At 25.9% G+C, this 20,162-nt stretch overlaps 12 protein-coding genes across 12 annotated transcripts, besides 2 other annotated features; 4 read left to right on the top strand and 8 right to left on the bottom strand.

The window, feature by feature from the left end:
• Positions 1-38: 38 nt before the first annotated feature.
• On the bottom strand, positions 39-1,652 carry EHI_152390 (protein kinase domain containing protein; the record flags this gene model as incomplete). The annotated part of the gene is made up of 1 exon (XM_651880.2): positions 39-1,652. The coding sequence occupies one exon, from the start codon at positions 1,650-1,652 to the stop codon at positions 39-41; it is 1,614 nt and encodes a 537-aa protein (XP_656972.2).
• Positions 1,653-3,293: 1,641 nt separating this feature from the next.
• Positions 3,294-3,359: a repeat region.
• A 1,028-nt stretch (positions 3,360-4,387) lies between these two features.
• Positions 4,388-4,839, bottom strand: EHI_152380 (uncharacterized protein; the record flags this gene model as incomplete). Its single annotated transcript, XM_651881.1, has 2 exons — positions 4,388-4,588; positions 4,657-4,839. 2 exons carry the CDS (start codon positions 4,837-4,839, stop codon positions 4,388-4,390), a joined length of 384 nt encoding a protein of 127 aa, XP_656973.1.
• Positions 4,840-4,934: 95 nt separating this feature from the next.
• Positions 4,935-6,285, top strand: EHI_152370 (uncharacterized protein; the record flags this gene model as incomplete). The annotated part of the gene is made up of 3 exons (XM_651882.2): positions 4,935-5,257; positions 5,319-5,701; positions 5,753-6,285. The coding sequence occupies 3 exons, from the start codon at positions 4,935-4,937 to the stop codon at positions 6,283-6,285; spliced, it is 1,239 nt and encodes a 412-aa protein (XP_656974.2).
• Positions 6,286-6,435: 150 nt separating this feature from the next.
• EHI_152360 (uncharacterized protein) lies at positions 6,436-7,017 on the top strand (the record flags this gene model as incomplete). The annotated part of the gene is made up of 1 exon (XM_651883.1): positions 6,436-7,017. The coding sequence occupies one exon, from the start codon at positions 6,436-6,438 to the stop codon at positions 7,015-7,017; it is 582 nt and encodes a 193-aa protein (XP_656975.1).
• Positions 7,018-7,100: 83 nt separating this feature from the next.
• On the bottom strand, positions 7,101-7,817 carry EHI_152350 (casein kinase II regulatory subunit family protein; the record flags this gene model as incomplete). Its single annotated transcript, XM_651884.1, has 1 exon — positions 7,101-7,817. The coding sequence occupies one exon, from the start codon at positions 7,815-7,817 to the stop codon at positions 7,101-7,103; it is 717 nt and encodes a 238-aa protein (XP_656976.1).
• A 378-nt stretch (positions 7,818-8,195) lies between these two features.
• Positions 8,196-9,371, bottom strand: EHI_152340 (choline/ethanolamine kinase, putative; the record flags this gene model as incomplete). The annotated part of the gene is made up of 1 exon (XM_651885.1): positions 8,196-9,371. The coding sequence occupies one exon, from the start codon at positions 9,369-9,371 to the stop codon at positions 8,220-8,222; it is 1,152 nt and encodes a 383-aa protein (XP_656977.1). The 3' UTR covers positions 8,196-8,219.
• Positions 9,372-9,903: 532 nt separating this feature from the next.
• Positions 9,904-10,210: a repeat region.
• Positions 10,211-10,541: 331 nt separating this feature from the next.
• On the bottom strand, positions 10,542-11,432 carry EHI_152330 (Arginase, putative; the record flags this gene model as incomplete). Its single annotated transcript, XM_651886.1, has 1 exon — positions 10,542-11,432. The coding sequence occupies one exon, from the start codon at positions 11,430-11,432 to the stop codon at positions 10,542-10,544; it is 891 nt and encodes a 296-aa protein (XP_656978.1).
• A 483-nt stretch (positions 11,433-11,915) lies between these two features.
• EHI_152320 (uncharacterized protein) lies at positions 11,916-13,226 on the bottom strand (the record flags this gene model as incomplete). Its single annotated transcript, XM_651887.1, has 1 exon — positions 11,916-13,226. One exon carries the CDS (start codon positions 13,224-13,226, stop codon positions 11,916-11,918), a length of 1,311 nt encoding a protein of 436 aa, XP_656979.1.
• A 194-nt stretch (positions 13,227-13,420) lies between these two features.
• Positions 13,421-14,287, bottom strand: EHI_152310 (branched-chain amino acid aminotransferase, putative; the record flags this gene model as incomplete). Its single annotated transcript, XM_651888.1, has 1 exon — positions 13,421-14,287. The coding sequence occupies one exon, from the start codon at positions 14,285-14,287 to the stop codon at positions 13,421-13,423; it is 867 nt and encodes a 288-aa protein (XP_656980.1).
• An 826-nt stretch (positions 14,288-15,113) lies between these two features.
• EHI_152300 (uncharacterized protein) lies at positions 15,114-16,010 on the top strand (the record flags this gene model as incomplete). The annotated part of the gene is made up of 1 exon (XM_651889.1): positions 15,114-16,010. The coding sequence occupies one exon, from the start codon at positions 15,114-15,116 to the stop codon at positions 16,008-16,010; it is 897 nt and encodes a 298-aa protein (XP_656981.1).
• Positions 16,011-16,923: 913 nt separating this feature from the next.
• EHI_152290 (uncharacterized protein) lies at positions 16,924-17,280 on the top strand (the record flags this gene model as incomplete). The annotated part of the gene is made up of 1 exon (XM_001913320.1): positions 16,924-17,280. The coding sequence occupies one exon, from the start codon at positions 16,924-16,926 to the stop codon at positions 17,278-17,280; it is 357 nt and encodes a 118-aa protein (XP_001913355.1).
• Positions 17,281-17,345: 65 nt separating this feature from the next.
• EHI_152280 (serine palmitoyltransferase, putative) lies at positions 17,346-19,997 on the bottom strand (the record flags this gene model as incomplete). The annotated part of the gene is made up of 1 exon (XM_651890.1): positions 17,346-19,997. The coding sequence occupies one exon, from the start codon at positions 19,995-19,997 to the stop codon at positions 17,346-17,348; it is 2,652 nt and encodes an 883-aa protein (XP_656982.1).
• Between the last annotated feature and the right edge of the window lie 165 nt (positions 19,998-20,162).

Raw genomic sequence — 20,162 nt, 5'->3', positions numbered from 1 at the left:
GAACAAAACACATACTAACTGAATTAAAATATAACAATTTAATGAACAAAGGTTATTTGTTTTAAACAATCAACAACGAATGGATGAGTTTTAAATTGATCCCATGTCATTCTTTTTTTCCGTTCAAAAACAATAAGTTTTTTAAGTAAATCAACAAGAAAAACATATTCTTTCTTATTTTCAGTCCATAAAAAGTCAATATTCTCACTAAGAAGATACCTTTCTTTAAGTTCATTTAGTGAATTAATTTTGAAAGGGAATTGAAGATATATCAAGTAATACAAAACAATTCCTAATGAATATAAATCACTATTATCATTGTATGTTTGTTGAAATACAATTTCTGGAGCAGCATATAATGGAGAACCAACTCCATATTCCATGTCTTTTGTAGCTTTCAATGCAACACCAAAATCACAGAGTTTAATAATAATAGAAGGAAACTCATCATAAACAAGGAAGTTTTCTAATTTAATATCACGATGAATAATGCCAAATACAGAATGTAAATAAATACATGAAGATACAATTTGACCAAAAACTAGTTTAGCTTGACTAAAAGATAGTTTATCATTTTTCATTATTTTTTTTGAAAGAAAATCACTTAAATTACCAAATTTACAATATTCTAACGCAATACAACTTCCATTCATTAAATAATTATTTTCACTTTTTCTATTATATAAAGTAGAATAACCATAGCATTTAATAATATTAGGATGATGACACATTTCCATTATTCGTTCTTCTTTTATTAAGTTATCACTTTTTTCATTAAAACTTTCTTTTAAAACAACTACTTTTCCACTACTCTTTTCAATACTTTTAAATATTGTTCCAAAACTTCCCTTACCAATTTCTGAAATAACATAATAATCATCTACAACTATTTCTTTCACTGATGATGAACTTTTCTTAGAGGAAATCTTTTTTATTGTATTAGATAGTTTTTCTAATTCACGTTCAAATTCAGTATAACTGTTTATAGTTTCTATGATAGAACATTGATTTACTTGTACTAAGGACATCAATGAATTAATACTCTCAAGTTGAAGACGTGTGAGTTTTTTAGTCCGATCTTGACAATAACTACAATTATTTGGAATATTAGATTGTAAAGGAGTAAGAATTTGATTAATAAATGCTAATGGAGTTAATTGTATTAATGGAAATGGACTTGAGTCAATTTCAAAGAGAGATATATTGAGTTGTTGATAATTAAGAATTACTTTATGAATTAATGATTTATTTTTAAGAATATTGAGTAGAGTAATAATGGTGGTAGAATGTAATTGTTTTTCACTTCCACTAATTCGAGAATTAGGTGAAAAGTATTCATTTAGTTGAGATTTAAGTGGAAGAGGAGTAAACAGAATAAGATGTTCTATTTGATTACTTCTCGTGACAATGAAATGATTAACTGGAGAAATACAGTCATATATTTGGAATGTATCTTGGTAGTATTCAACACACTTAATAATCAATTTCTTTTCTTCTTCTGTAATTTTATTTAAATTAATGTCAATCATCATCTGTCGTTTTTTAATTTTCCATATTTCACAATACTTTTGTCTGATAGTAACCCTTCTACAACTGTAATACATATTTTCAATTATCATATTTTTATCATCTTTAAGCACAATCTCACTCATCTCATTCATTGTACAGCTTCTATTATTTTTAAGTTTTGTCACCTCTTTTCAATCTCATTTTTCATTATGCCATTTTTAGTATGACATTAATAATCATTTAAATAATTTATGTGATATATCCAGATTTTTTTTATTAAAATTAATAATCAAAAGAAAATATCTTAACTCTTAATAAATTTAACATGAAAATAATTAATTAAAAAAAGAATAAAGAATGTTTTAATACCACTTATTTCATGTGTTATTTCTTTTATTGTTCTTTTCTCTTGTTTTTAATTTGTATTCTTAATTTTCATGACTTATTTACTAGAATTTGATCGCTTTTTTTTTATCTTTATATACTTTTATCATCTATCATTTTATATTCTATCTATTAAACAATTTATTTATGATGTTATCATCATCACCTTTTATTTATCTATCGTTTCTACTTTCTCATTCTTTTATTTTTACTGTTATTATTATTAATTTATTATCATTTAATTTTTCATGTTCATTTCTATACTTATTTTGTGTTTTTATAATCACTTCTGATGATATAGTTTGGTTTTTCTTTATTTTATGCTCATTCATCGTTATTAATTGTTGTTAATGTAAAATAAAGGAATGATGTTTGATATAAAATAGAATGATGTTAAAAATAATACTTGACTTGATGTGTTAATAACGTGTATTAACTATTTAAACATAAATATTTTGAACTTATAAACATCAAATTAAATTAAAATGGAAGAGTTAATAAACAAGAAAAACCAATTTATTAAAGAAGTAGTATAAACGATTCCAAAGATTCAACAATCAATTGATGATGTTAATAAGAATTATCAATATTATTTATGAAGTATTTAAAATAAACGAGAACGAAAAATATTCAGAATCTATTAAAAGAGGAAAATGAATATTTGATAGGATGGAAGAAACATAAAGAAGAAGAAAATTAGTGGTAGAGAAAGGCCAAGAAACAATAAACCAAATAAATACAGTAATGAACAAAATTGAAAGAATAATAAAAGAATGTGATAATGATGAAGAAACAGTAAATAAAGTACATAATGATTTAATAGATAAAATTGTTTCAATTGGAGAAATGAATATATAAGATAAAATCAAGAAATTAGAAGAATCAGATAAATAAAAATAATAAAATACAATACGAATTTAATATGTTTATATTTCTTGTTTAATATATTCTGTTTATTTTATTTATATTATTTTATATACAATCATCCACTTTAGGTTGAAACTACAAACTCATCTATAAATACTTTATTTATATTTAATAATTGATGAAATATTATTGAATGTTCATTGTTGTATTATCGTATTTTATAGTTTGTTTATTTATGTCATTACTTGTTTGTATTGATTTTATATTCATTAATTTGATTTTATATTCTATTTATTCATATCATTGGCATTTTCATTAATATTATTTCATTTTCATTAATTCAAATTGAAACGAAATTCAGTTTTATTGATGGTTTCAACTATTTTATTATCATTTCTACTTTATTTCTATTTGTCTTTATTCTATATTTATATTTCTATATTTATTTAGAATTATTTTATATTTTAAACATCATCTAATAATTTCATTGTTAATTATTCCTTTGTATTAAAGATCTGCCAGATAATGACAATGAGACAGAATTAGTCTCCCAAGAACAATGAACAATAGAAACCAATTCTATTGAAACTAAATTAATTTATTATTTAATATTTTTTATGTACTGGTAATCTTCCCATTTTATTTGGATCAAATGAATTTACATCTACACCAAGAGTGAATCTTCTTATTATATAATCGTTGCTAATAATAACTTTCATTATTACTGAGTTTAACTAAATTATATTTACTTGTTTCTGGTTATGTATTGAAGGTACTTCTTTTTAATTTTGAAACCAAACTTAAATAATTAACTTATTGATTAAGGGTATTCATTTTTTTGAGTCTCTTTCTTTAAACTTGATTCTTACTAACTTAATTTTTATTGCTCCTTATTTAATAATCTTTATTTAACTATTTGTCCAATAGCTTTTATGTTGTTATTATTAATAATTAAACACATGAGTATAACAATGAGAGCATATTATGAAAATAATTATATAAAATAATGACTATTTAATGACTATCTTTGCATATTTAATAAACTTAGAATTAATAATAATACCAAATTAAGAAAATACAGAAATATTACGAAATGATGTACAATCATAAACTACTGTTAAAAACTATGAAATATAACATAGGTTATTCTATAAATTAACTAGAAAAAAACAAATGCTGATGAATAATGGAAAATAAAGAAGAAATACTTCAAAGTCAATTTACAATAAATTAACCTCGAAATATACTTAAAATATTTTTCTTAAAAATTTTAAAAATTAATAACGAGAAAGAATGTTTAATTAATTAATCCAATTTAAAACATTGTCAGTATAAAATATAAAGGAGATGGACTTACCTTTACCTGAAACAATTTGAGTGAGTTAAGTAGAAATAATAAGGCACTGCTACAAGTGCTAATCCAAGTGAGACAAAGAACATTAATTCCAAACAAGGATTTTTCATGACAAAAGGTTTTTCTTCTACTATAATATATTCTGTATTTGTTAATAATAAGTCCATCAATAGTATTTATTCTTTGTAGAAGAAAAACTATATTTTATATAGTTATCTTTTTAAACTGATATAAAATCAACATGACTTCTTTTCACTTGACATAGTAAATTAATTATTTTTTAGAATAAATAACTTCTTGTTTCACTGCATTATCAAGACTGTAAAGATGAGATAGACACTCATCACTTTCTTTTAAGATTTCTTTTAATTTTGCATCAATTATTGTATTTCTTTCAGTAAGTTCTTTTATCTTATCATTATTCTTCTCTGTATCAATTTCTGAAGGTGGTAATATATCAATTAATCCATCCAACTATTAAATTAATTGGTAATGTCTAACAAAAACAATTAGCATATCAAAAAAAGATAAAACCAACAAACTCCTTTTGATATTCCAATAATATCTTTAGCATATTTTTTATAATCATCATCTGTTAATTGTGGCTCTTTTTGACTTGCTGTTCCTAATCTGTTTGTTAGTTCAATTAATGGCAAACACATAGCATCGTTAAGGTAATCAATGTTCGCAAAAATTTGATCGATGATATCGACTTGTCTTTCCATAGAATAGTTTTTGTAGTTTGTTTCTTTAAATAAATGAATTTGTTATATAAAACAAAAATATAAACCCTTTAAAAAAGAGTTTGATAAAAAATCATATGAATCCTTTTGGGGAAGAGAACCACCAAACGATTGTTCATCTAAGAGAGTTAGTTCACACTTTCTATTCAAATAACAATCCAACAATACGTAAAGAAGTAGAACATCAACTAACACAATACTTAGAAAGTGATAGTGCAGGGAAACTACTTCAACATGCAGTTCAACTAGGAGACCAAGAGCTTCTCTTTTTTTCATTAAATGCCTTTTATAATTTTATTAAAAGAAGGAGATTTTCAACTGAAATAATTCAACAACTGTTGCAACATATTATGGCTCTTCACCAACAGTCAAACCAATTACCTATATTCTTATTAAATAAGTTTGTTTTAGTTTTTTTTGTATTATAAATGTACAAAAATTTTTGACTATTATGTTAATAGAATGAACTCTGTAATTAGTTATACTATTGCAATGTACATATTACAAACAAAATGCAATCCAATGATAGTGTTACAATCCTATTCATCATTAGATTTACAAATTCAATTATTACATGGGATATATGAAACTATTGATATATTACCATATGACCTTTCAGTTCAATTACAAAAACTGATAACTTCGTTTCAAAAAGAAATTATGACAACGTTTATACAAACAAATAACCTTTCATCTATTTTAATTTTATCTGATGCTGTTCAGTATTCATCTACATTTCCAAAAGAATTACTTTCATCTTTATTACAGATAGTTTATTTGTCATTAAAAAATTCTACTTATGTTGACTATTCATTAGACTTATTTTCAAACTTATTTATACGAGGTTTGTGAATATTTATTCATTCATTTTGTGACTATTCTTTAATATTAATAGCTTCAGAATTAATTGAACAACCTTTTCTTCAAATGACAACTCAAGTCATTCAATTAATTATTCTTTTACAAACACCAAACGCATTGCAAACTTTGATTAATTTTTCAATTGCATTTTATGACGCACCAATCCTCATTGATATCATCCCAGTATTATTACAGTATTGTTCTACTTCATTAGAAAATTGTGTTGATGTGATGGAGTTCTTTGAAGAGATGTACACTTTATATGATGACACTCCTGAGCTTGAGAGTTCTCTCCAGAAATTCTCAATAGAATATTTAAAAATATTAATACCATTATGTTGTGTACATTCTTTTGATGATGAGTCTATTGTTACACGCTCTAAACTACGAGCAGGATTAAATTGTATATCAGAAATCTCCAATTCCTTATATTTTGACTGTTTAAAGTCATTCTTAATTCAAAACCAGTCAAACCAAATGGTTGTTGAGTCAATTTGTTTCTTATGGGAAGCCGTAGATAAATTACCTCAAGAACTAGCTTCAGTACATATTCATCGCCCGAATTGATTATTCTTTGATTAAAAAATCGTTAAAATTACTATTTACTAATAGAAAGAAAATCTCTTTATAAAATAGGATAGAATAATTCCTCATTAACAAAAAAGTTTTTCGGTATATTTATAATTACAAGTTCCTAGACAAGAACTTGATTTTATTATGGACATAGCTTATCCTTATTCTACAGATATTCAACAAGAAGATAGTCTGTCTGATGAAAAGTCTTGTGATGAAGAAATAACAGAATTGAAAAGTTCTTGGGAGAAGTGTTTAAGTTCACTCCCAAAAGAACAAAGAAAATTAATTAAAGCCTACGTTCAATATAAGTCTGAAAAGGTAGCTAAGAAAATTATTAAGAAATATTTAAAAGAACAAAGAGTTGGTACTGAAAAAGAAGGTGATGACTTTATTGATGAAGAATTGTTTGATGAAAGTTTAAAATATAAGAAGTATCTTTCAAAGAAAGAAAAAAAAAGAGAAAAGAAAATGTTGAAAAAAAGTAATAAGAACATGAAATATCCTATGTTTAATTGTTACCAAAAACCTTATCCAATTGTAGGACCAATGCTTGTTCCACCTCCAATCTATTATCCACCACAACCATTCTTCCCACAACAAAATCCTAAATATTATAAATGTAATTACTATCCTCCATCACCTTACGGAATTCCACCATCAAATGTACCATCAAACGTACCACCTAATGGCTATCCATCCATTCCACGATATAGTCAAAAATAACCAAGATATATTTTTATAAAATAAACAATTTTTTATTAATTTTTCTAACACAAATGATTTAATAGAATTTAATTAATATTATTTTAATAACAAACAAAAGTTCGTCTAACTGGAATTAAAGGTTTTGAGACAATACCTTTCTTTGGATTAGTATTTATTTTAAACCCAAAAATCGTAGGAACATACTCATCAGAACTTGAACTATTCAGAGAATTAGAAAGTGAGTCAGATGAGCTAGAACTTTCTTCAACAACATCAGGATATTGTAACATATATAGATGTGGAAAATTTGTACCAATAAACGCACCATCAATACGAGAATCATGTGGTGGCATTGGAATATATAAATCACCACATCGTGGACAAAACAATTTAACAGACTCTTCTCCTGGGGTATTATAAATACCAACTGGGAGTAAATTTTGATCAGAACATTTTAATCGTTGACAACGACCAAATGTATTTTCATTTATTTTTTTTTTCATTTTTTTCATTCCATTTGGAGAAAGAATAAATCGAGCATGAATTAATCCATATAACTTCATTGCAGATTTTTGAAGTAAATGTGGATCAGTTCCACGTGATTTACTTTCATTATAACCACAGTTCAAAATAATATTAAGTGCAGATTCGTAGTTTGTAACAAATTTGTCTAGTCCATATAAATTAAATTCGTCATCAATAAATTGTTCATCAACTTCAACAAAATATTCATTTCCAGAAAGTGAACAAAACCATTGTATCCAAGTTAGATCGTCATGGTCAGAATCAGGGTCTGAGGGTGAAACATTTTTAATCATATATATTCTTAGTAAAGTTTTCTATCTGTTTAATAGGAGATATTAAGTTCTTTAAATACTTCTCTTCTTTAAAATTCTTCTTTTCCTAAAAAATTAGGTAATTTTACATTACTTCTTAGCTATTTTTCTCTTATTCTCTTATTCTCTTATTCTATTTTCCTAAGATTTAAATCCAATTTTAATTCCCTTAATACTACCTCTTTTCCCTCTTTTTTCCATTAACTTAGTCTATTTTTTTCGTATTTTCTTTTTTCGTTTTACATAGAAGATCTAGAAAGTTATAGAAGATAAACAAAGTTTTTTTTAAGAATATAAAATGCTTGAAGTTAATGGGAATTTTATTAAAGGCTTTTATAAAACTTATACTTATAAAATAACCAAATATATTTAATAAAAACGTATTTATTTAGCAACTTGAGGATGTTCTTTTAATAAAAGAGCCTTAACAACAAAATAACGATCAAAACGTTTATGGGCATATTCAATATAACCAAAATCAATAGTTGATAATGCTGCTTGAATAAGCGCCCATGTACCCCAGAAATAATGAGAAGCTAACTCAAACCATTTTACATCTTCAATAATTTTTTCTATTTCAGAAGATAATTCTTCAACAGATTTTTTATAATAAGTAGAAAGATAAATACCAATGAATCGACGTTGTGTTTCTTCATTTGGATAACTATCCCAATTACAATCAAACCCACACCATTCACAAAAATGATTTGCTAAATCAAATGCACGATAATTATACCCACTATATTCATAGTCAATCAAAGAAACATTATCTTCTCCTTTAATGAAATTTTTTAATAATAAGTCATTATGACATAACACTACATCTGATTTATTTTTTAATATATTCTCTAAAAATATTAACTCATTCTTTAATATTTTAACATCAAACGGTACTTTCTTAGAGTCTACATATTCTGTTGGTACATTGATAATCCATTTTCTTAATGTAACAAATAATAATGGAGATTTGATGAGTGGAGGATTAATTTTATGATGTTTGGCAATAGCAATTGCTGTATTTCTAAATGTGTTGAGATCAATTAAATCACCTATTGTAAGTGTTCTTCCTGGAATATATGAATATACAACCCCATTTAAAAAAGTACCATATAATATTACTGAACTACATGCCTCTGTAATAAGAAGTTCTTGTTTTCTATCGATGACATATTCTGTATAAGATCCATAAGTTCTTACATTAACAGCAAAACCATTTGTAGTGTCTGTTATACAAACAAGTTTATTTGTAATTCCTTCAGTGAAATGTCTGAAAGTAAACTTATCAGCTGCAGTATCTTTAAATTCTGGAACAAGCTTCTTTACAACATAAATAATAGATTTAGTAAACATTGTATTATTTGTTGTGTCAACAGCAACAAATAATGATGGTGGTTGATTTGAATAATTTGGGGATGGTGACTTCAGAGAATTACACAAATAATTACCATATGAAATAGTATGTGGATAATGTTCTAATTTCATAATATCTCGTTCTTCACTAGGAATAAGATTTTCATAACTTACTGTATCGTCCATCTTTTTTTTAAATTTGAGATGATGCATTATTAAGATAAGTCCTTTTAATAATATTGTTTTCCACGTCATGCCATTAGGAATGGCTTACTTCATGTCCTTTTTCTTATTTACATTTTTTTAGTTTTTTCATTTTTCATTTTATTCTTTTCTATAGAAAGTTAATCAAATCATAAACAAATACTAAAAAATATATACTTAACAAGACTAAATGAACAAAAACAAAAGAATAAAGAAAAGATTGATTCTCAAATAATAATAAAAAGGTGAAGAAAATAACCACAAAGAATAAAAGAAATAAAAACAAACAAAACATGTTATATTAAAATACTTTTATTCTTTTCTTATTACCTATTTTTTTATTCTTATCAAACAAACATAAAACACAAGCAAAAATTGTAGTATATAGTTAAAGTATTTAAAGAAGTATATGAAATAAAACATATCAAAATAATTCTAGTTAAGAATTAATTATTCTGAATTGCCCTAATAAAATCTTCTTAATACTTGTTGGTATTACTTGTTGATTTATTTTAAATAAAGAAATCAATTATAATTTACCTAATAATTTAGTATTTTTTATCATGTTAAAAAGTGAGTAGTTCAGTTACTTCAACAACTTTTATTTCTATTAAATTACATTCTTTTCAAACATCATCCATCAACTTAATTATTTCTTCATTGCAGTTATTATTTGATTTTTATTTTGAATTGAATGAATATTAAAATAATTCATTCTTTTATACTGTTGTTGTATGATAAATTTATTATACCACTTTATTATTATGACTAATTTCATTTATCATCGAGAATAAATAAATCCTATTTCTTTGATAATATCCCCTTCTAATAATTCAGTAATACTACCCAGTCATTATAAATATCCAATCTTTTATAACAATAATTGATATTCTCTCATAAATAATAATTATTGATATCCATATAATAATGAATAAGATATTTTCTACACAATGGCAACATTATGACAAGACAATAATTGAAGATTCAAAGACTGGATTTATTTTCATGTTTATATGGTGTTTTTGATGTATCATTTTCAAAAATTACTTTAGCTCATTTTTAAAGTAATGACATTACAAAATAAAAATAAAATGAACAAAAATGCTGAATTCTACAATAAAGAAAAAGTTGTTGGAGCCAGCAATTAGTATGTCAACACTTTATACCAAAAAGTGAAGAGATACATTTCAAAACATTTTTTCCAGTAATTTCTTCTTCAATTTTAGGATTATATTCAACTATATCAACAGAATGTAATTTTTTCATTTTACCCATTTCAGACATAAAATATAAAGAATCTTCTAAAGAAATTCCTTTCGGTACTGGAGTGCCAGTTCCCAAAATGAATTCTGGGTCAATACCATCAATGTCAAATGATAAATGGATTACATCATAATCGACAAACTTTTTATTGATTGCTTCAATGACTTCTTTCATTCCAACTCTTTTAACATCTTCAGCAGTGAAGTGGTCAATATGTTTATCTTGAATTTCAAATTGTTCTCCAACATCAATACTTCTAATTCCAACATACATAATATCTTTAGGAGTAATATAATGTGGCATAATAGAAGTAAGTCTTTGTGGTCCAAGACCAACAGCACAAGCTAATGGCATTCCATGGATATTTCCAGAAGGTGAATTTTCTGGAGTGTTCATATCAGGATGAGCATCAAACCAAACAACACCAACCCTAGCATTTGGTTTCATTGCTTTAACAACACCAGCAATAGTTCCAAGTCCAATAGAATGGTCACCACCAATATTAATAAGTAAATTATTAACATCATATTCTTTTGCAATTGTATCTCTTAGCTCAATATTGACAGACTCAACTTCATTTAAATTTCTTGCATTAGTTACTCCTAATTCTTGTGGTGTTTTTGGTTCTGTAATGGTTTTTTTATTAACACTTTTTGCTACTTGTTCTAAGACATTCATAAAACCTAATTTTTCGAGAAATTTAGGTCCTTCTTCAACTCCAACTTTCTTTTGACCATATTTTTGTGGAACAGCAATGTATGTAACTTTTTCAAATTGCATAGTCTATTAGTTTATAGATGAACTAACTCTTTTTATATTCTTCTTAACAACTCCCTACACTCCCTCAGAATTTTGGGTGTTAGGGTAATTTTTTCTTTTTTTTGTTTATTTTACTATTTATTTTGTTTAAGATTTAATTATTTCTTTTCTTTATCAGAACTTTTATCCCTCTTTCAACTCACCTTGATAGAACTTATTTTTACATTCAAACAAGATTGATTTTTCATATTACATTCTTATTCTACCCTTTCACAATAAATAGAATATTCTAAATTCTTCTATTGTGTCTTTTCTTTTTAACTTTTAAATCCATCTACATTTTTATGTGACACTTCATCTTTTTTAATTCATTTTAATTCATTTTATTATTTTATCTTTTTTGTAACCAAACATCTCTATTGCCGAAATTAAGTTTCTTTAAAAGAATTATTTAACTTTAGTGTTTTCTTAAAAAATAACTTTAAAAAACAAAAAATAATTCAATCAAAATCGTTTTTCATAATCAGATTCAGGATTTAATTCGTAACCATCTCTAGAAGTTCGTGAATTATAATGTGAATAAGGACAATTACGATCTCGAGAATCTGATCTGGTTCTAGTGTGGTCCTTTTCTCTTTCCTTTAATCTACTCATAAAAGAATCTGGTTGGGATATTTTTGGTTGAGGTATAGATTCAAATGGTTCAATTAAAGGATGACTTTTCACTTCTTGTGGTGTAACGTTTTGAGTATTTGTTAGGCTTGAGGACATATCTATTGTTTTTAAAGCCTGTATTTGTGAAGAAGAATCAATAATAGTACAACACTTTTTTATTATTTCTTGTATAACTGGATAAGAGCTGTATATGTTATCAATTGTATCATATGATGAAATAATTACTGTTGTTGGATTAACCATTAATGGCCAAATTCTTCCTGGGACTTTAATTGCATAATTACCAAGGAGTGATGGAAGTTGTGAATAACACTGAACATTTAATGAATTTAGTCCAAGAATTACTATTACTTTCTCATCATCATAGTCATCCCAATATTTTGAAGGGTCTTTAATATAATATGGAGTTTTCATTTCTTCAGCCATTTTAAGTGCTATTTCATCACTACAACTTCCAAATATAAAGTAACTCTTTTTATTTGTTATTACAGGAAGTACTTTTGCTGTTTTTCTTTTTAAATAAATACTTTCTTGGAAATTCTTTTTTAAAGAAGTGTTAGATATTTGAGAATCAGCTATGGCTGAAGAATTATTACCTAATGGAGCAGAAATAGATGTACTAGTTTTAGTTAGTTTTGATGTTTGAGGTGGTGCACTACTACTAGTATTAAGAAAACCATTTGAAGGTTTATTTGAAAATGATGGAGTTGTAGCTAATATAGTAGGGTGTTTATTAAAAGATGAATTACCACGATATTTTTCTCTTTTGGAAACTTTACCTTTTGGGGCAGAACCTTGTTTATCAACAATAACATCACCAACATCAGCCCATCGTTCCATCTCACTTGGCTTTAATTTAGGAACTCCCCAAATACCTCTTCCTTCCATTTCTCGTTGTAATAGTGACATAGATTTAATATAAGGAAATACAAAAAATCCTCTAACCTTTTTTGTTCCACTTCTGTTTCTTGTTTCACAAACAACTGCAGAAGCAGCTTCATTCGCAATTCGTTTTAATGAATCAATATCTTTATCCGTTGAATTATATAATGTAATTGCCCATTCATTATTGAATTTTCCAGAAGGAATTTCATAATCAAAGTATTTACTTCTTCTACTATTTGGTCTTCGAGAATTCATCAAAACTGGATTTGTTCGATCCTTTTTTATTTTTTTAATTTCTTCTAAACCTAGTTTAATAAAGACTCTTTGGTATCCACGTCAATGATAAAAAATGAAAGAATAACGTTGAATATGAATTAATTGAATCTTTATGAAGTACATATCATTAACACTTTTCAAAAAGAAAAATAAATTATTAGAAGAAAAGGTTATTAGTGTCTAGACAAATAGTCTTGGACAATACTGAGATATGCCTTAAGTAATTTTTGAATTGTTTGATCATTTGCACTATCCAATTGAATATTTCCAATAGAATAAATTGGAAGGATATTAAGAGAAGTACCAGAAAGAAAAGCTTTATAATGAGGAAGTTCTTGTTGGGTAATACATGTTTGATTAATAACAAGACCAATTGATTCAGCTGCTTGAATAACATATTTTCTTGTAATTCCTTTTAGTACCATACTATCAGGTGCTGTCCTTAATTCATTTGAATTTATAAAGAAAATATTTGAACGACTTCCTTCTGTATATTGGTGGTTTTGATTTACTAAAACAACTTCAAAAACTTTAGAACCAAAAAATACTTGTTCATGAGCTTTTTTTACGTTATTGATATAATCTTCTCTCATTGATTTTACATTTGGGTTATCTCTCATAATATCAACCTCACCTAAAATTACACCCTTTTTTATTGTTTCAATGTCTGGGTAATGATGTTCTTTTTCATGAATAAGCATTAACGTTGGACTAACGACAATTCTAATATTTCCATTTATTAAGTGAAGTGCCTTAATTAGTTTATAAGTGCTGTCATAAAGTAATTCACTAGAGATATTGTTTTGAGAAGTTTTTGGGAGTTGTTCAATGGAGTAAAGAAGACGAGAGAGATGGTCTTCAAAAAAAAGTACTTTAGAGTTGATTATTCTAACAACTTCATAAACGTGAGGTTCATCAGTAACCTGAAAACACAACCCAATTTCTTTAGAGTATGAACTAACCAACTTATAATTAAAAATAACAGATTCACCAATTATACATTCTGGTGTTGCCATTGATGTTTTGCCTGTATTTGTCATAATGTCTTTAATAATAAGTTAAATTACTTTTTAAAATTTTCTGTTTTAGAATTAATTGTTGTTATTATATCAATATAAATCAACCAACAAAAATGTATGTTGAGAGTTTTTTCTTTTTAAAATAACAAAACAATCAATTTGACACTCTCGTAATTAAAAAAACAATCCTTCTTGGTTTTTAAGAGAGATACTAATAATTCAACAATTAATTATTTAATATTTCTGATAAGTCAATGATATCTTCATCTAAATGACTATACAACTCTACAAAGAATATTAAAGTTTTAATGAAAGTCTAAATAAACAATCATATCTTGAGACTGTTCTTGAATAAGATTTATATAATAACATAATTATGAAGAGAATTAAAATAGTAATGTATTGTTTTTTTAAGTTAGAACATTGAAAAGGTACTGAGATAGAATAATAAATTTCATAGTAAAGAAATAGTGATTATGCATTTCTTAAAATTCTTAAAGTTAACTTTTATAGTGAATTACAAAATGTACTGAAAAGATGAGTGTCCTAAATACATTAAAAGATATGGTTTTATGATAACCAAGAGATAATGACATTTATGATACTTTATCCTTTATGCTTTAACATGTAAAATAGAAATATATTTAATTCAATAATAAAATAAAAAAAAGCATTGGATATCACAACTTAACATATGGATTTGGTTAATAATAAGAAATAAGAGAATGAATTTTTCAGTACGTTTAATATCTTTAATGAAATAAACAATAATGAAATTAATGTCAAATACATTTTTTTTTCGATAAAATCTTAAAAGTTAGAAAAAGAATTTGCTCAGTTAAATACCATGGAAAAAATTAAAAAACAAGCTCAAGAATTGATTTTATTAACATCTACAACACTAGAACAAAAAAGTACATTAAAAATGGAGTATGAAAGAGAATTTGAAGAAATAAAAAATGAACAAAAGAGACTTCTTAAAGAATTAGAGATTATATTTGAGTTGAAGAAAAAAACACAAGAAATAAAACAGTTAAATGAACAAATTGGAATTAAAGTCCAACAAGATATTGAAATAAAACAACAAAGAGTAATTGAAATTACTCAAATATATTCAAATAAACAATTAGAATATAAAAACCTTTTAGTAGACATTAACAAAATTCAAGATGAATTGAAAATACAATATTCAATTCTCCAAAGTCTAAATGAAAAAGAAGAAAATATTATTCAAGATGAAACAAAGACAAATACTTCGTTTTTTTATATCCAGGAAGAAGTTAAACAAATGACTAAATTGAATGACATTATTAATAAAGACAAAACACAAGAAATTCATGTATTAAAAGAAACATTTGGTGAACAAATGCTTTATAAAGGTTTAGGGTATTATAATGATAAAGCAGCGTTATTAGAAAAAACAGGTGTAGTTCCATATATTAAATCAGGTAGTCATTTTATTGCAGTAGTAACACGCATACCTGCTAAAATACCTTTCATAAAAAAAATTGCTAAACCAATTTACAATGGAGCAAAGAGCTTAGAAACAGGGGTATTTACTATTGAAAATAGAGAGTTTATAAATGAATGGGTTATGAGATATTCCGAAATGTTTGATTCTGCTGTTGAACAAAATGGGATGATAAAAACCTTAGCAAGCACAATCAAAAATAGTACTATTCGAGTTTGTGAAGATCTTGTTTTCCCTACTATTATTCCTTTCTATGACTATTTTCATGAATAAATCTTCTGAACATTAAATTCAATAAAAACATTTATATTCAACAGAAGTTAAATAAAACAATAAATTATTTAATTATGTCTTTAAAAAATAAATCTTATTGATATATTCTTATTTTTAATTTATTTCTTCATACATGCCAAAGAATAAAACAATCAACATGTTTATTTGTTTTACTCTTTTTAAATAACAATTTTTTCTAAAAATTCATTACAAATATTCATTACAAATAACTCTCAATTTAAGTTTGATTTAGGTTTACTTTCAATAGAAAAGAGAATAAAAACAAAATATTTTAAAAATGAAATAAATAAAAAAATACAATTAAAAATGAAGAAAAGATATAGTTATGTACTGAGAATTAATTAATACAACTTAAAATTTTATAAACAACTTGACAGTTATATATAAGATAAAATAATTACAAAGTATAAATCGTTTGATAATTGAATATGATACAAAAATAAGTCTAGCTTTACAAATAACATAGAGCCAATTGTTCAAAACAAAATTAAATAAGTTAACTAAGTAACATAAAAGTGGTACTACTAATGACAGTTGTAATGTATTCAACAAAGGATTAGTTTACTTGTCATTAAAAAATGAAAAAATTTAATTTAATAAGAAAAAGTAATAATAACAGTTATAACAATTGTAAGATAATTGTAAGATGAAACACTTAATAAGAAATATTGTAAAATTGTCTAACATAAAAATAAAATGTATTTTTACTTAATAAAAAAGAAAGTAAATGAATGACAAAATAAAGATAATAACAATCGTTTATTTTTATTTAGATTAAATAATAGTTAATATATTAATTTATTATTTGAATGACGTTAAACTAATTTATGTCTTTTAGTTTCTAAAAATTTTTTATCTTAGAATGACAAGAACTATTAACAGTATTTAGGTGATGTCAAAAGATACAAAAAATAGTGATGATAAAAAAGAATTGACACCACAACTTATAAACGATGTTAAGCAAGAATTAAAAAAAAGAAGTGATGAATTGATGGAACTTAAAAATGGGTTAGAGTCTATATTAGAGCTAAAAAATAAGATTCAAAATAACAACAGAAACAATGATAAAAACAAAAAAGTAGATATTCAACAAGAGTCTTCTTCAAAAAAACCTTGTTCAACAAACTCTCACCAGCAAAAAAAAGCAGGGGAGCATCAATACTGCAAAAATAAAGTATTAATTATATGTGTTACAAGTTTCATTCTTTTTCTGGGAGTTTTGATAATGGTTGTACCAGAAAATGAATAAAATAAAAAAATTGAAAACTTATTTTTCAATTAGAATTGTTTAAAAATTTTATTGTATCATTTTCCTTAATAATTGGAAAGAATATTAATAAATTCTATCATTTTGTCTTGAGTAAAATCTTTACCAATACATAACCTAATATATTTGTTTTGACACCAGTCTTCATCTAAATGTTGTTGAAGAACAACAAAATATCCTTTTTCTCTTAAGTCTTTCACAATTTCTTCATTTTTTCCTTCACAGTTCAATAAGACATATGGGGTGGAATCATTTCCTATAATTTGAATGTTTTGTGCTTTTTCTTGCATTAATTGATTGAACTTATTTCTTTGTTCTCTTATTTTAATACCCATATCAACACCATTTTTCTCAAAAGCATCAAGCGCAATACAAGCTGCAGTACAACTAAATGTTGGGGCAGAAGCAGAAAATATATACCCAGCTCCAAACAACCTTTGTTTATCAATAACAGAGTACTTCCCAACAACAAATCCTCCAATTGTATCACACACAAATTCCAAAGATCCACTAAGAATATCAATATCATTCATAGTTAATCCTGCATATTCCATTGATCCTTTTAAAGTGGCTCCAATAGCTCCAACACCAAGTGAATCATCAACAATAAGAAGTACATTATTAGACCTTAATTCAGAAATTTCTTTCAATGGGGAAATAGAATAGTCACATTGAAAAACTCCTTCAGTAACTATGGAAATTTTATTTGGAAATACTAATGTTTTTTTAGCCTCTGCAACTTGTTTTTTTAAGTCTTCAATATCATTGTGTTTAAATTTAATAATTTTTGCTTTCTTTGCTAATCTACATCCTAATTGAATTGGATAATTACAACATTCATCAACAATAATAACATCACCAACACCTCCATAAACTGGAATAATAGAAGTAATTACATTATTTCCATAACTATAAACTAATGCATCATTAGTATTAAAGAATTTCATTAACTTATCCTCAATTTTTAAGTGTTCTAAAGTTCCTCCATAAAAACCTCTTGGTCCACAAGAACCACACCCATAATTCATAATAATATTAACCAGTTGTTCTGTTCTTTCTGTATCTTTATTAAACCCATGAATATCATAGGAGCTAAGTTCTAGTCCAATTGGTGAGACTGGTTCAGGAAGTATTTTTCTATTATCTGAATTTTCACTAAGAGGTGTCATTTTTCTTGGTTCTTTTGGTAATGCCTCAAGTTCAGCAAGATCTACTTTAGGTGGTCTGTAAATGATGTTTCCACAATCTGCATCTTTAAAAATACAATCAGTTTCAGTCAAACATTCAATAGTTGCTTTAAAAGCTTTTTCTATATCTTCATCAGTATGTGCTGCAGAAATACAAAACCTTACACGACATGCAGTAATTGGACATGCAGGAGCACCAACTCCAACAACAGCAATACCTCTTTTAAGATATCCACGAGAAACATCCTTAACTTTCCCTGCATGGTATAACATAACTGGAATAACTGGTGAATCAGTATCACCAAGAACATGACATCCTGCTTCAATAAGTCTTCTTCTAAAATTAATTGAAGATTTTCTTAATTGTGCAATTCTTTTTTGTCCTTCTTCTGTTTTCATCATATTTAATGATGAAATAATTTGTTGAGCAACAACTGGTGACATTGGAGATCCATAAACATATGAATAACAATTAGATTTTAATAATTGAATTGTACTTTTATCAGAGGCAATATATCCTCCAGCTGCTGCAAAAGACTTTGAGAATGTACCCATTAAAATATCTACATCATCAAAATTACATCCAAGATGTTCAACAATACCTCTTCCAGTAGAACCTAATGCACCAATAGAATGTGCTTCATCAATATATAAATAGAATCCATAAGCTTTTTTTAATGCAATAATTTCTTTTAAAGGACAAAACTCACCTTCCATTGAATATAAACCTTCAACAACAACCATAACTTTCTTTGGTTGTTGTCCATTTTTCATTCCATGAATTTTTAAGTCTTCTAATTTAGCTTTAAAATCAGTCATGTCATTATGTTTAAATACTCTAACTTCAGCATTAGCAGATTTAATACCAGTGATAATAGAAGAATGATTTAATGCATCAGAAAAAACAACATCTCCTTTTCCTACTAAAATAGGAATTAATGTAGAATTAGTAGCAAATCCCATTGGTACAACAACAGCAGCTTCCTTATGTAAAAATTCAGCCAACATACCTTCTAATTTTTTCTGTTCTTCAGAAATACCTCTTTCAGCAGCAAATCCATTACAACTACTTCCTTTATTTTTTAAACAATCAGCAACTTCTTTTGTAACAATTGGATGTCTACCACCAAATCCAAGATAATTATATGAACCAAAATTAATAGCCTCTCTAACTTTTCCCTCTTTTAATACAAGGTGTTTTGCATTTTCAATAGGTACTTCTTCTCGTAAACCAATAATAATGTGATTTTCAGGAGGACCACAAATAGGTCTATTAAAACAATCGTATGAAGTAGAATAAATCTTTCTAACATAAAAATCTTCTGGACTTTCACCAATAATTGGAGGTTTTTGATCATTAAGACCTAACCAATAAAGACACCAATCTTTATAATCACTGACTTTAGCAGCACCAAGCATCCAATAAAAACCATAAGTAGCATGTTTTTCAATACCAATATATCTCCATAATGAATTCCAAGTTGATAATTGATAATTGTCGTTATTTTCCATGAGGTAGAGTTAAATGAATCTGGTAAATATCTTTTTTTGTTCCTTTATATATTTATCATTGTCTATTCTTCTTGAAAGATCCATCTCTCTTCTTATCAGACACTTTCAGACACTCACTTTTTTGTTTTTAATCTTCCCTTTTTAGAAATTTCTTTTTTGTGGCTC

Source organism: Entamoeba histolytica, genomic scaffold, assembly GCF_000208925.1.
Source record: "Entamoeba histolytica HM-1:IMSS scf_1104750518587 genomic scaffold, whole genome shotgun sequence".
In the NCBI taxonomy this organism is placed as follows: domain Eukaryota; phylum Evosea; order Mastigamoebida; family Endamoebidae; genus Entamoeba; species Entamoeba histolytica.
Note: the sequence above shows the minus strand (reverse complement) of the source record. Positions and strands in the feature narration are given on the sequence as shown.